This window comes from Physella acuta, unplaced genomic scaffold (assembly GCF_028476545.2).
Source record: "Physella acuta isolate Inbredline_101_S28 unplaced genomic scaffold, ASM2847654v3 ptg000647l, whole genome shotgun sequence".
Classification (NCBI taxonomy): domain Eukaryota; kingdom Metazoa; phylum Mollusca; class Gastropoda; family Physidae; genus Physella; species Physella acuta.
In genome coordinates, this window is record NW_026732166.1 from 618,831 (window position 1) to 634,126 (window position 15,296).

A 15,296-nucleotide genomic window follows, 5' to 3' on the forward strand; every position below is an offset into this window, starting at 1 on the left:
TTCTGCTACTGTGGTTACTATTGTAGTGTCTGATACAGTTGCTGTAGTAGATTCTTCAAATGATGATGGTGCAACTGTTGTTACTGTTGTAGTGGCAGAAACAGTTGTTGTAGTAGATTCTTCAGATGATGATGGTGCTACTGTTGTTACTATTGTAGTGTCCGATAAAGTTGCTGTAGTAGATTCTTCAGATGATGATGGTGCTACTGTTGTTACTGTTGTAGTGGCAGGTACAGTTGCTGTAGTAGATTCTTCAGATGATGATGGTGCAACTGTTGCTATTATTGTAGTGTCTGATATAGTTGCTGTAGTAGATTCTTCAGATGATGATGGAGCTACTGTTGTTACTATTGTAGTGTCCGATACAGTTGCTGTAGTAGATTCTTCAAATGATGATGGTGCTACTGTTGTTACTGTTGTAGTGGCAGGTACAGTTGCTGTAGTAGATTCTTCAGATGATGATGGTGCAACTGTTGTTATTATTGTAGTGTCTGATACAGTTGCTGTAGTAGATTCTTCAGATGATGATGGTGCTACGGTGGTTACTATTGTAGTGTCTGATACAGTTGATGTAGTAGATTCTTCAGATGATGATTGTGCAACTGTTGTTACTGTTGTAGTGGCAGGTACAGTTGCTGTAGTAGATTCTTCAGATGATGATGGAGCTACTGTGGTTACTATTGTAGTGTCTGATACAGTTGCTGTAGTAGATTCTTCAGATGATGATGGTGCAACTGTTGTTACTGTTGTAGTGGCAGGTACAGTTGCTGTAGTAGATTCTTCAGATGATGATGGTGCAACTGTTGTTACTGTTGTAGTGTCTGATACAGTTGCTGTAGTAGATTCTTCAGATGATGATTGTGCTACAGTGGTAACTATTGTAGTGTCTGATACAGTTGCTGTAGTAGATTCTTCAGATGATGATGGTGCAACTGTTGTTGCTGTTGTAGTGGCAGGTACAGTTGCTGTAGTAGATTCTTCAGATGATGATTCTGCTACTGTGGTTACTATTGTAGTGTCTGATACAGTTGCTGTAGTAGATTCTTCAGATGATGATGGTGCTACTGTTGTTACTGTTGTTGTGGCAGGTACAGTTGCTGTAGTAGATTCTTCAGATGATGATGGTGCAACTGTTGTTATTATTGTAGTGTCTGATACAGTTGCTGTAGTAGATTCTTCAGATGATGATGGAGCTACTGTGGTTACTATTGTAGTGTCCGATACAGTTGCTGTAGTAGATTCTTCAGATGATGATGGTGCTACTGTTGTTAATGTTGTAGTGGCAGGTACAGTTGCTGTAGTAGATTCTTCCGATGATGATGGTGCAACTGTTGTTATTATTGTAGTATCTGATACAGTTGCTGTAGTAGATTCTTCAGATGATGATGGTGCTACGGTGGTTACTATTGTAGTGTCTGATACAGTTGCTGTAGTAGATTCTTCAGATGATGATGGTGCAACTGTTGTTACTGTTGTAGTGGCAGGTACAGTTGCTGTAGTAGATTCTTCAGATGACGATGGAGCTACTGTGGTTACTATTGTAGTGTCTGATACAGTTGCTGTAGTAGATTCTTCAGATGATGATGGTGCTACTGTTGTTACTGTTGTAGTGTCTGATACAGTTGCTGTAGTAGATTCTTCAGATGATGATGGTGCTACGGTGGTTACTATTGTAGTGTCTGATACAGTTGCTGTAGTAGATTCTTCAGATGATGATGGTGCAACTGTTGTGACTGTTGTAGTGGCAGGTACAGTTGCTGTAGTAGACTCTTCAGATGATGATGGAGCTACTGTGGTTACTATTGTAGTGTCTGATACAGTTGCTGTAGTAGATTCTTCAGATGATGATGGTGCAACTGTTGTTACTGTTGTAGTGGCAGGTACAGTTGCTGTAGTAGATTCTTCAGATGATGATGGTGCTACTGTGGTTATTGTTGTAGTGTCTGATACAGTTGCTGTAGTAGATTCTTCAGATGATGATGGTGCAACTGTTGTTACTGTTGTAGTGGCAGGTACAGTTGCTGTAGTAGATTCTTCAGATGATGATGGTGCTACGGTGGTTACTATTGTAGTGTCTGATACAGTTGCTGTAGTAGATTCTTCAGATGATGATGGTGCAACTGTTGTTACTGTTGTAGTGGCAGGTACAGTTGCTGTAGTAGATTCTTCAGATGATGATGGTGCAACTGTTGTTACTGTTGTACTGTCTGATAGAGTTGCTGTAGTAGATTCTTCAGATGATGATGGTGCTACTGTGGTTATTGTTGTAGTGTCTGATACAGTTGCTGTAGTAGATTCTTCAGATGATGATGGTGCAACTGTTGTTACTGTTGTAGTGGCAGGTACAGTTGCTGTAGTAGATTCTTCAGATGATGATGGTGCAACTGTTGTTATTATTGTAGTGTCTGATACAGTTGCTGTAGTAGATTCTTCAGATGATGATGGAGCTACTGTGGTTACTATTGTAGTGTCCGATACAGTTGCTGTAGTAGATTCTTCAGATGATGATGGTGCTACTGTTGTTACTGTTGTAGTGGCAGGTACAGTTGCTGTAGTAGATTCTTCAGATGATGATGGTGCAACTGTTGTTATTATTGTAGTGTCTGATACAGTTGCAGTAGTAGATTCTTCAGATGATGATGGTGCTACGGTGGTTACTATTGTAGTGTCTGATACAGTTGCTGTAGTAGATTCTTCAGATGATGATGGTGCAACTGTTGTTACTGTTGTAGTGGCAGGTACAGTTGCTGTAGTAGATTCTTCAGATGATGATGGAGCTACTGTGGTTACTATTGTAGTGTCTGATACAGTTGCTGTAGTAGATTCTTCAGATGATGATGGTGCAACTGTTGTTACTGTTGTAGTGGCAGGTACAGTTGCTGTAGTAGATTCTTCAGATGATGATGGTGCTACTGTGGTTATTGTTGTAGTGTCTGATACAGTTGCTGTAGTAGATTCTTCAGATGATGATGGTGCAACTGTTGTTACTGTTGTAGTGGCAGGTACAGTTGCTGTAGTAGATTCTTCAGATGATGATGGTGCTACGGTGGTTACTATTGTAGTGTCTGATACAGTTGCTGTAGTAGATTCTTCAGATGATGATGGTGCAACTGTTGTTACTGTTGTAGTGGCAGGTACAGTTGCTGTAGTAGATTCTTCAGATGATGATGGTGCTACTGTGGTAACTATTGTAGTGTCTGATACAGTTGCTGTAGTAGATTCTTCAGATGATGATGGTGCAACTGTAGATACTGTTGTAGTGGCAGGTACAGTTGCTGTAGTAGATTCTTCAGATGATGATGGTGCAACTGTTGTTACTATTGTAGTGTCTGATACAGTTGCTGTAGTAGATTCTTCAGATGATGATGGTGCAACTGTTGTTACTGTTGTAGTGTCTGATAGAGTTGCTGTAGTAGATTCTTCAGATGATGATGGTGCAACTGTTGTTACTGTTGTAGTGGCAGGTACAGTTGCTGTAGTAGATTCTTCAGATGATGATGGTGCTACTGTGGTTATTATTGTAGTGTCTGATACAGTTGCTGTAGTAGATTCTTCAGATGATGATGGTGCAACTGTTGTTACTACTGTAGTGGCAGGTACAGTTGCTGTAGTAGATTCTTCAGATGATGATGGTGCTACTGTGGTTACCATTGTAGTGTCTGATACAGTTGCTGTAGTAGATTCTACAGATGATGATGGTGCAACTGTTGTTACTGTTGTAATGGCAGGTACAGTTGCTGTAGTAGATTCTTCAGATGATGATGGAGCTACTGTGGTTACTATTGTAGTGTCTGATACAGTTGCTGTAGTAGATTCTTCAGATGATGATGGTGCAACTGTTGTTACTGTTGTAGTGGCAGGTACAGTTGCTGTAGTAGATTCTTCAGATGATGATGGAGCTACTGTGGTTACTATTGTAGTGTCTGATACAGTTGCTGTAGTAGATTCTTCAGATGATGATGGTGCAACTGTTGTTACTGTTGTAGTGGCAGGTACAGTTGCTGTAGTAGATTCTTCAGATGATGATGGTGCTACTGTGGTTATTGTTGTAGTGTCTGATACAGTTGCTGTAGTAGATTCTTCAGATGATGATGGTGCAACTGTTGTTACTGTTGTAGTGGCAGGTACAGTTGCTGTAGTAGATTCTTCAGATGATGATGGTGCAACTGTTGTTACTATTGTAGTGTCTGATACAGTTGCTGTAGTAGATTCTTCAGATGATGATGGTGCAACTGTTGTTACTGTTGTACTGTCTGATAGAGTTGCTGTAGTAGATTCTTCAGATGATGATGGTGCAACTGTTGTTACTGTTGTAGTGGCAGGTACAGTTGCTGTAGTAGATTCTTCAGATGATGATGGTGCTACTGTGGTTATTATTGTAGTGTCTGATACAGTTGCTGTAGTAGATTCTTCAGATGATGATGGTGCTACTGTGGTTATTGTTGTAGTGTCTGATACAGTTGCTGTAGTAGATTCTTCAGATGATGATGGTGCAACTGTTGTTACTGTTGTAGTGGCAGGTACAGTTGCTGTAGTAGATTCTTCAGATGATGATGGTGCAACTGTTGTTACTATTGTAGTGTCTGATACAGTTGCTGTAGTAGATTCTTCAGATGATGATGGTGCAACTGTTGTTACTGTTGTACTGTCTGATACAGTTGCTGTAGTAGATTCTTCAGATGATGATGGTGCTACTGTGGTTATTATTGTAGTGTCTGATACAGTTGCTGTAGTAGATTCTTCAGATGATGATGATGGTGCAACTGTTGTTACTGTTGTAGTGGCAGGTACAGTTGCTGTAGTAGATTCTTCAGATGATGATGGTGCAACTGTTGTTACTGTTGTAGTGGCAGGTACAGTTGCTGTAGTAGATTCTTCAGATGATGATGGTGCTACGGTGGTTATAATTGTAGTGTCTGATACAGTTGCTGTAGTAGATTCTTCAGATGATGATGGTGCAACTGTTGTTACTGTTGTAGTGGCAGGTACAGTTGCTGTAGTAGATTCTTCAGATGATGATGGTGCTACTGTGGTTACTATTGTAGTGTCTGATACAGTTGCTGTAGTAGATTCTTCAGATGATGATGGTGCAACTGTAGATACTGTTGTAGTGGCAGGTACAGTTGCTGTAGTAGATTCTTCAGATGATGATGGTGCAACTGTTGTTACTATTGTAGTGTCTGATACAGTTGCTGTAGTAGATTCTTCAGATGATGATGGTGCAACTGTTGTTACTGTTGTAGTGTCTGATAGAGTTGCTGTAGTAGATTCTTCAGATGATGATGGTGCAACTGTTGTTACTGTTGTAGTGGCAGGTACAGTTGCTGTAGTAGATTCTTCAGATGATGATGGTGCTACGGTGGTTACTATTGTAGTGTCTGATACAGTTGCTGTAGTAGATTCTTCAGATGATGATGGTGCAACTGTTGTTACTGTTGTAGTGGCAGGTACAGTTGCTGTAGTAGATTCTTCAGATGATGATGGAGCTACTGTGGTTACTATTGTAGTGTCTGATACAGTTGCTGTAGTAGATTCTTCAGATGATGATGGTGCAACAGTTGTTACTGTTGTAGTGGCAGGTACAGTTGCTGTAGTAGATTCTTCAGATGATGATGGTGCTACTGTGGTTATTGTTGTAGTGTCTGATACAGTTGCTGTAGTAGATTCTTCAGATGATGATGGTGCAACTGTTGTTACTGTTGTAGTGGCAGGTACAGTTGCTGTAGTAGATTCTTCAGATGATGATGGTGCTACGGTGGTTACTATTGTAGTGTCTGATACAGTTGCTGTAGTAGATTCTTCAGATGATGATGGTGCAACTGTTGTTACTGTTGTAGTGGCAGGTACAGTTGCTGTAGTAGATTCTTCAGATGATGATGGTGCTACTGTGGTTACTATTGTAGTGTCTGATACAGTTGCTGTAGTAGATTCTTCAGATGATGATGGTGCAACTGTTGTTACTGTTGTAGTGTCTGATAGAGTTGCTGTAATAGATTCTTCAGATGATGATGGTGCAATTGTTGTTACTGTTGTAGTGGCAGGTACAGTTGCTGTAGTAGATTCTTCAGATGATGATGGTGCTACTGTTGTTACCATTGTAGTGTCTGATACAGTTGCTGTAGTAGATTCTACAGATGATGATGGTGCAACTGTTGTTACTGTTGTAGTGGCAGGTACAGTTGCTGTAGTAGATTCTTCAGATGATGATGGAGCTACTGTGGTTACTATTGTAGTGTCTGATACAGTTGCTGTAGTAGATTCTTCAGATGATGATGGTGCAACAGTTGTTACTGTTGTAGTGGCAGGTACAGTTGCTGTAGTAGATTCTTCAGATGATGATGGAGCTACTGTTGTTACTATTGTAGTGTCTGATACAGTTGCTGTAGTAGATTCTTCAGATGATGATGGTGCAACTGTTGTTACTGTTGTAGTGGCAGGTACAGTTGCTGTAGTAGATTCTTCAGATGATGATGGTGCAACTGTTGTTACTGTTGTAGTGGCAGGTACAGTTGCTGTAGTAGATTCTTCAGATGATGATGGTGCTACTGTGGTTATTGTTGTAGTGTCTGATACAGTTGCTGTAGTAGATTCTTCAGATGATGATGGTGCAACTGTTGTTACTGTTGTAGTGGCAGGTACAGTTGCTGTAGTAGATTCTTCAGATGATGATGGTGCTACGGTGGTTACTATTGTAGTGTCTGATACAGTTGCTGTAGTAGATTCTTCAGATGATGATGGTGCAACTGTTGTTACTGTTGTAGTGGCAGGTACAGTTGCTGTAGTAGATTCTTCAGATGATGATGGTGCAACTGTTGTTACTGTTGTAGTGGCAGGTACAGTTGCTGTAGTAGATTCTTCAGATGATGATGGTGCTACTGTGGTTATTGTTGTAGTGTCTGATACAGTTGCTGTAGTAGATTCTTCAGATGATGATGGTGCAACTGTTGTTACTGTTGTAGTGGCAGGTACAGTTGCTGTAGTAGATTCTTCAGATGATGATGGTGCTACGGTGGTTACTATTGTAGTGTCTGATACAGTTGCTGTAGTAGATTCTTCAGATGATGATGGTGCAACTGTTGTTACTGTTGTAGTGGCAGGTACAGTTGCTGTAGTAGATTCTTCAGATGATGATGGTGCTACTGTGGTTACTATTGTAGTGTCTGATACAGTTGCTGTAGTAGATTCTTCAGATGATGATGGTGCAACTGTAGATACTGTTGTAGTGGCAGGTACAGTTGCTGTAGTAGATTCTTCAGATGATGATGGTGCAACTGTTGTTACTATTGTAGTGTCTGATACAGTTGCTGTAGTAGATTCTTCAGATGATGATGGTGCAACTGTTGTTACTGTTGTAGTGTCTGATAGAGTTGCTGTAGTAGATTCTTCAGATGATGATGGTGCAACTGTTGTTACTGTTGTAGTGGCAGGTACAGTTGCTGTAGTAGATTCTTCAGATGATGATGGTGCTACTGTTGTTACCATTGTAGTGTCTGATACAGTTGCTGTAGTAGATTCTACAGATGATGATGGTGCAACTGTTGTTACTGTTGTAGTGGCAGGTACAGTTGCTGTAGTAGATTCTTCAGATGATGATGCAGCTACTGTGGTTACTATTGTAGTGTCTGATACAGTTGCTGTAGTAGATTCTTCAGATGATGATGGTGCAACAGTTGTTACTGTTGTAGTGGCAGGTACAGTTGCTGTAGTAGATTCTTCAGATGATGATGGAGCTACTGTTGTTACTATTGTAGTGTCTGATACAGTTGCTGTAGTAGATTCTTCAGATGATGATGGTGCAACTGTTGTTACTGTTGTAGTGGCAGGTACAGTTGCTGTAGTAGATTCTTCAGATGATGATGGTGCTACTGTGGTTATTGTTGTAGTGTCTGATACAGTTGCTGTAGTAGATTCTTCAGATGATGATGGTGCAACTGTTGTTACTGTTGTAGTGGCAGGTACAGTTGCTGTAGTAGATTCTTCAGATGATGATGGTGCTATGGTGGTTACTATTGTAGTGTCTGATACAGTTGCTGTAGTAGATTCTTCAGATGATGATGGTGCTACTGTTGTTACTGTTGTAGTGGCAGGTACAGTTGCTGTAGTAGATTCTTCAGATGATGATGGTGCTACTGTGGTTACTATTGTAGTGTCTGATACAGTTGCTGTAGTAGATTCTTCAGATGATGATGGTGCAACTGTTGTTACTGTTGTAGTGTCTGATACAGTTGCTGTAGTAGATTCTTCAGATGATGATGGTGCAACTGTTGTTACTGTTGTACTGTCTGATAGAGTTGCTGTAGTAGATTCTTCAGATGATGATGGTGCAACTGTTGTTACTGTTGTAGTGGCAGGTACAGTTGCTGTAGTAGATTCTTCAGATGATGATGGTGCTACTGTGGTTATTATTGTAGTGTCTGATACAGTTGCTGTAGTAGATTCTTCAGATGATGATGGTGCAACTGTTGTTACTGTTGTAGTGGCAGGTACAGTTGCTGTAGTAGATTCTTCAGATGATGATGGTGCTATGGTGGTTACTATTGTAGTGTCTGATACAGTGGCTGTAGTAGATTCTTCAGATGATGATGGTGCTACTGTTGTTACTGTTGTAGTGTCTGGTACAGTTGCTGTAGTAGATTCTTCAGATGATGATGGTGCTACTGTGGTTATTGTTGTAGTGTCTGATACAGTTGCTGTAGTAGATTCTTCAGATGATGATGGTGCTACTGTGGTTACTATTGTAGTGTCTGATACAGTTGCTGTAGTAGATTCTTCAGATGATGATGGTGCTACTGTGGTTACTATTGTAGTGTCTGATACAGTTGCTGTAGTAGATTCTACAGATGATGATAGTGCAACTGTTGTTACTATTGTAGTGTCTGGTACAGTTGCTGTAGTAGATTCTTCAGATGATGATGGTGCTACTGTGGTTATTGTTGTAGTGTCTGATACAGTTGCTGTAGTAGATTCTTCAGATGATGATGGTGCAACTGTTGTTACTGTTGTAGTGGCAGGTACAGTTGCTGTAGTAGATTCTTCAGATGATGATGGTGCTACTGTGGTTACTATTGTAGTGTCTGATACAGTTGCTGTAGTAGATTCTTCAGAAGATGATGGTGCAACTTTTGTTACTGTTGTAGTGGCAGGTACAGTTGCTGTAGTAGATTCTTCAGATGATGATGGTGCTACTGTGGTTATTGTTGTAGTGTCTGATACAGTTGCTGTAGTAGATTCTTCAGAAGATGATGGTGCTACTGTGGTTACTATTGTAGTGTCTGATACAGTTGCTGTAGTAGATTCTACAGATGATGATGGTGCAACTGTTGTTACTATTGTAGTGTCTGATACAGTTGCTGTAGTAGATTCTTCAGATGATGATGGTGCAACTGTTGTTACTGTTGTAGTGGCAGGTACAGTTGCTGTAGTAGATTCTTCAGATGATGATGGTGCAACTGTTGTTACTATTGTAGTGTCTAATACAGTTGCTGTAGTAGATTCTTCAGATGATGATGGTGCAACTGTTGTTACTGTTGTAGTGGCAGGTACAGTTGCTGAAGTAGATTCTTCAGATGATGATGGTGCTACTATGGTTACTATTGTAGTGTCTGATACAGTTGCTGTAGTAGATTCTACAGATGATGATGGTGCAACTGTTGTTACTATTGTAGTGTCTGATACAGTTGCTGTAGTAGATTCTTCAGATGATGATGGTGCAACTGTTGTTACTGTTGTAGTGGCAGGTACAGTTGCTGTAGTAGATTCTTCAGATGATGATGGAGCTATTGTGGTTACTATTGTAGTGTCTGATACAGTTGCTGTAGTAGATTCTTCAGATGATGATGGAGCAACTGTTGTTACTGTTGTAGTGGCAGGTACAGTTGCTGTAGTAGATTCTTCAGATGATGATGGTGCTACTGTGGTTACTATTGTAGTGTCTGATACAGTTGCTGTAGTAGATTCTTCAGATGATGACGGTGCAACTGTTGTTACTGTTGTAGTGGCAGGTACAGTTGCTGTAGTAGATTCTTCAGATGATGATGGTGCTACTGTGGTTATTGTTGTAGTGTCTGATACAGTTGCTGTAGTAGATTCTTCAGATGATGATGGTGCAACTGTTGTTACTATTGTAGTGTCTGATACAGTGGCTGTAGTAGATTCTTCAGATGATGATGGTGCTACGGTGGTTACTATTGTAGTGTCTGATACAGTTGCTGTAGTAGATTCTTCAGATGATGATGGTGCTACTGTTGTTACTGTTGTAGTGGCAGGTACAGTTGCTGTGGTTACTATTGTAGTGTCTGATACAGTTGCTGTAGTAGATTCTTCAGATGATGATGGTGCTACTGTTGTTACTGTTGTAGTGGCAGGTACAGTTGCTGTAGTAGATTCTTCAGATGATGATGGTGCTACTGTGGTTACTATTGTAGTGTCTGATACAGTTGCTGTAGTAGATTCTTCAGATGATGATGGTGCAACTGTTGTTACTGTTGTAGTGGCAGGTACAGTTGCTGTAGTAGATTCTTCAGATGATGATGGTGCTACTGTGGTTATTGTTGTAGTGTCTGATACAGTTGATGTAGTAGATTCTTCAGATGATGATGGTGCAACTGTTGTTACTGTTGTAGTGGCAGGTACAGTTGCTGTAGTAGATTCTTCAGATGATGATGGTGCTACTGTGGTTACTATTGTAGTGTCTGATACAGTTGCTGTAGTAGATTCTTCAGATGATGATGGTGCTACTGTTGTTACTGTTGTAGTGGCAGGTACAGTTGCTGTAGTAGATTCTTCAGATGATGATGGTGCTACTGTGGTTATTGTTGTAGTGTCTGATACAGTTGCTGTAGTAGATTCTTCAGATGATGATGGTGCAACTGTTGTTACTGTTGTAGTTGCAGGTACAGTTGCTGTAGTAGATTCTTCAGATGATGATGGTGCTACTGTGGTTACTATTGTAGTGTCTGATACAGTTGCTGTAGTAGATTCTTCAGATGATGATGGTGCAACTGTTGTTACTGTTGTAGTGGCAGGTACATTTGCTGTAGTAGATTCTTCAGATGATGATGGTGCTACTGTGGTTATTATTGTAGTGTCTGATACAGTTGCTGTAGTAGATTCTTCAGATGATGATGGTGCAACTGTTGTTACTGTTGTAGTGTCTGATACAGTTGCTGTAGTAGATTCTTCAGATGATGATGGTGCTACTGTGGTTATTGTTGTAGTGTCTGATACAGTTGCTGTAGTAGATTCTTCAGATGATGTTGGTGCTACTGTGGTTACTATTGTAGTGTCTGATACAGTTGCTGTAGTAGATTCTTCAGATGATGATGGTGCTACTGTTGTTACAGTTGTAGTGGCAGGTACAGTTGCTGTAGTAGATTCTTCAGATGATGATGGAGCTACTGTGGTTACTATTGTAGTGTCTGATACAGTTGCTGTAGTAGATTCTTCAGATGATGATGGTGCTACTGTTGTTACTGTTGTAGTGTCTGATACAGTTGCTGTAGTAGATTCTTCAGATGATGATGGTGCAACTGTTGTTACTATTGTAGTGTCTGATACAGTTGCTGTAGTAGATTCTTCAGATGATGATGGTGCTACGGTGGTTACTATTGTAGTGTCTGATACAGTTGCTGTAGTAGATTCTTCAGATGATGATGGTGCAACTGTTGTTACTGTTGTAGTGGCAGGTACAGTTGCTGTAGTAGATTCTTCAGATGATGATGGTGCTACTGTGGTTACTATTGTAGTGTCTGATACAGTTGCTGTAGTAGATTCTTCAGATGATGATGGTGCAACTGTTGTTACTGTTGTAGTGGCAGGTACAGTTGCTGTAGTAGATTCTTCAGATGATGATGGTGCTACTGTGGTTACTATTGTAGTGTCTGATACAGTTGCTGTAGTAGATTCATCAGATGATGATGGTGCAACTGTTGTTACTGTTGTAGTGGCAGGTACAGTTGCTGTAGTAGATTCTTCAGATGATGATGGTGCTACTGTGGTTACTATTGTAGTGTCTGATACAGTTGCTGTAGTAGATTCTTCAGATGATGATGGTGCAACTGATGTTACTGTTGTAGTGTCTGATACAGTTGCTGTAGTAGATTCTTCAGATGATGATGGTGCTACTGTGGTTATTGTTGTAGTGTCTGATACAGTTGCTGTAGTAGATTCTTCAGATGATGTTGGTGCTACTGTGGTTACTATTGTAGTGTCTGATACAGTTGCTGTTGTAGATTCTTCAGATGATGATGGTGCAACTGTTGTTACTGTTGTAGTGGCAGGTACAGTTGCTGTAGTAGATTCTTCAGATGATGATGGTGCTACTGTGGTTACTATTGTAGTGTCTGATACAGTTGCTGTAGTAGATTCTTCAGATGATGATGGTGCAACTGTTGTTACTGTTGTAGTGGCAGGTACAGTTGCTGTAGTAGATTCTTCAGATGATGATGGTGCTACTGTGGTTACTATTGTAGTGTCTGATACAGTTGCTGTAGTAGATTCTTCAGATGATGATGGTGCAACTGATGTTACTGTTGTAGTGTCTGATACAGTTGCTGTAGTAGATTCTTCAGATGATGATGGTGCTACTGTTGTTACTGTTGTAGTGGCAGGTACAGTTGCTGTAGTAGATTCTTCAGATGATGATGGTGCAACTGTTGTTACTATTGTAGTGTCTGATACAGTTGCTGTAGTAGATTCTTCTGATGATGATGGTGCTACTGTGGTTTTTGTTGTAGTGTCTGATACAGTTGCTGTAGTAGATTCTTCAGATGATGATGGTGCAACTGTTGTTACTGTTGTAGTGGCAGGTACAGTTGCTGTAGTAGATTCTTCAGATGATGATGGTGCTACTGTTGTTACTGTTGTAGTGTCTGATACAGTTGCTGTAGTAGATTCTTCAGATGATGATGGTGCTACTGTTGTTACTGTTGTAGTGGCAGGTACAGTTGCTGTAGTAGATTCTTCAGATGATGATGGTGCTACTGTTGTTACTGTTGTAGTGGCAGGTACAGTTGCTGTAGTAGATTCTTCAGATGATGATGGTGCAACGGTGGTTACTATTGTAGTGTCTGATACAGTTGCTGTAGTAGATTCTTCAGATGATGATGGTGCTACTGTTGTTACTGTTGTAGTGGCAGGTACAGTTGCTGTAGTAGATTCTTCAGATGATGATGGTGCTACTGTGGTTATTGTTGTAGTGTCTGATACAGTTGCTGTAGTAGATTCTTCAGATGATGATGGTGCAACTGTTGTTACTGTTGTAGTGGCAGGTACAGTTGCTGTAGTAGATTCTTCAGATGATGATGGTGCTACTGTGGTTACTATTGTAGTGTCTGATACAGTTGCTGTAGTAGATTCTTCAGATGATGATGGTGCAACTGTTGTTACTGTTGTAGTGGCAGGTACAGTTGCTGTAGTAGATTCTTCAGATGATGATGGTGCTACTGTGGTTACTATTGTAGTGTCTGATACAGTTGCTGTAGTAGATTCTTCAGATGATGATGGTGCAACTGATGTTACTGTTGTAGTGTCTGATACAGTTGCTGTAGTAGATTCTTCAGATGATGATGGTGCTACTGTGGTTATTGTTGTAGTGTCTGATACAGTTGCTGTAGTAGATTCTTCAGATGATGTTGGTGCTACTGTGGTTACTATTGTAGTGTCTGATACAGTTGCTGTAGTAGATTCTTCAGATGATGATGGTGCTACTGTTGTTACAGTTGTAGTGGCATGTACAGTTGCTGTAGTAGATTCTTCAGATGATGATGGTGCTACTGTGGTTATTGTTGTAGTGTCTGATACAGTTGCTGTAGTAGATTCTTCAGATGATGATGGTGCAACTGTTGTTACTGTTGTAGTGGCAGGTACAGTTGCTGTAGTAGATTCTTCAGATGATGATGGTGCTACTGTGGTTACTATTGTAGTGTCTGATACAGTTGCTGTAGTAGATTCTTCAGATGATGATGGTGCTACTGTTGTTACTGTTGTAGTGGCAGGTACAGTTGCTGTAGTAGATTCTTCAGATGATGATGGTGCTACTGTTGTTACTGTTGTAGTGGCAGGTACAGTTGCTGTAGTAGATTCTTCAGATGATGATGGTGCTACGGTGGTTACTATTGTAGTGTCTGATACAGTTGCTGTAGTAGATTCTTCAGATGATGATGGTGCTACTGTTGTTACTGTTGTAGTGGCAGGTACAGTTGCTGTAGTAGATTCTTCAGATGATGATGGTGCTACTGTGGTTATTGTTGTAGTGTCTGATACAGTTGCTGTAGTAGATTCTTCAGATGATGATGGTGCTACTGTTGTTACTGTTGTAGTGTCTGGTACAGTTGCTGTAGTAGATTCTTCAGATGATGATGGTGCTACTGTTGTTACTGTTGTAGTGTCTGATACAGTTGCTGTAGTAGATTCTTCAGATGATGATGGTGCTACTGTTGTTACTGTTGTAGTGTCTGGTACAGTTGCTGTAGTAGATTCTTCAGATGATGATGGTGCAACTGTTGTTACTGTTGTAGTGTCTGATACAGTTGCTGTAGTAGATTCTTCAGATGATGATGGTGCTACTGTTGTTACTGTTGTAGTGTCTGGTACAGTTGCTGTAGTAGATTCTTCAGATGATGATGGTGCTACTGTTGTTACTATTGTAGTGTCTGATACAGTTGTTTTAGTAGATTCTTCAGATGATGATGGTGCTACTGTGGTTACTGTTGTAGTGGCAGGTACAGTTGCTGTAGTAGATTCTTCAGATGATGATGGTGTTACGGTGATTACTATTGTAGTGTCTGATACAGTTGCTGTAGTAGATTCTTCAGATGATGATGGTGCAACTGTTGTTACTGTTGTAGTGGCAGGTACAGTTGCTGTAGTAGATTCTTCAGATGATGATGGTGCTACTGTGGTTACTATTGTAGTGTCTGATACAGTTGCTGTAGTATATTCTTCAGATGATGATGGTGCAACTGTTGTTACTGTTGTAGTGGCAGGTACAGTTGCTGTAGTAGATTCTTCAGATGATGATGGTGCTACTGTGTTTACTGTTGTAGTGTCTGATACAGTTGCTGTAGTAGATTCTTCCGATGATGATGGTGCTACTGTTGTTACAGTTGTAGTGGCAGGTACAGTTGCTGTAGTAGATTCTTCAGATGATGATGGTGCTACTGTGGTTACTATTGTAGTGTCTGATACAGTTGCTGTAGTAGATTCTTCAGATGATGATGGTGCTACTGTGGTTACTATTGTAGTGTCTGATACAGTTGCTGTAGTAGATTCTTCAGATGATGGTGGTGCAACTGTGA

At 40.4% G+C, this 15,296-nt stretch overlaps 1 protein-coding gene across 1 annotated transcript in view; it reads right to left on the reverse strand.

The window, feature by feature from the left end:
* LOC131948455 (mucin-2) overlaps positions 1-15,296 on the reverse strand; it is a 44,052-nt gene that overhangs the window by 27,584 nt on the left and 1,172 nt on the right. Inside the window, exons 2-4 of the mRNA XM_059310064.1 lie at positions 13,621-14,581; positions 4,771-6,084; positions 1,843-4,218 (exon numbers count right to left, since the gene is read on the reverse strand). Of these exons, the coding sequence (XP_059166047.1) occupies positions 1,843-4,218; positions 4,771-6,084; positions 13,621-14,581 (4,651 nt within the window). The remainder of the gene's footprint in view (positions 1-1,842; positions 4,219-4,770; positions 6,085-13,620; positions 14,582-15,296) is intronic.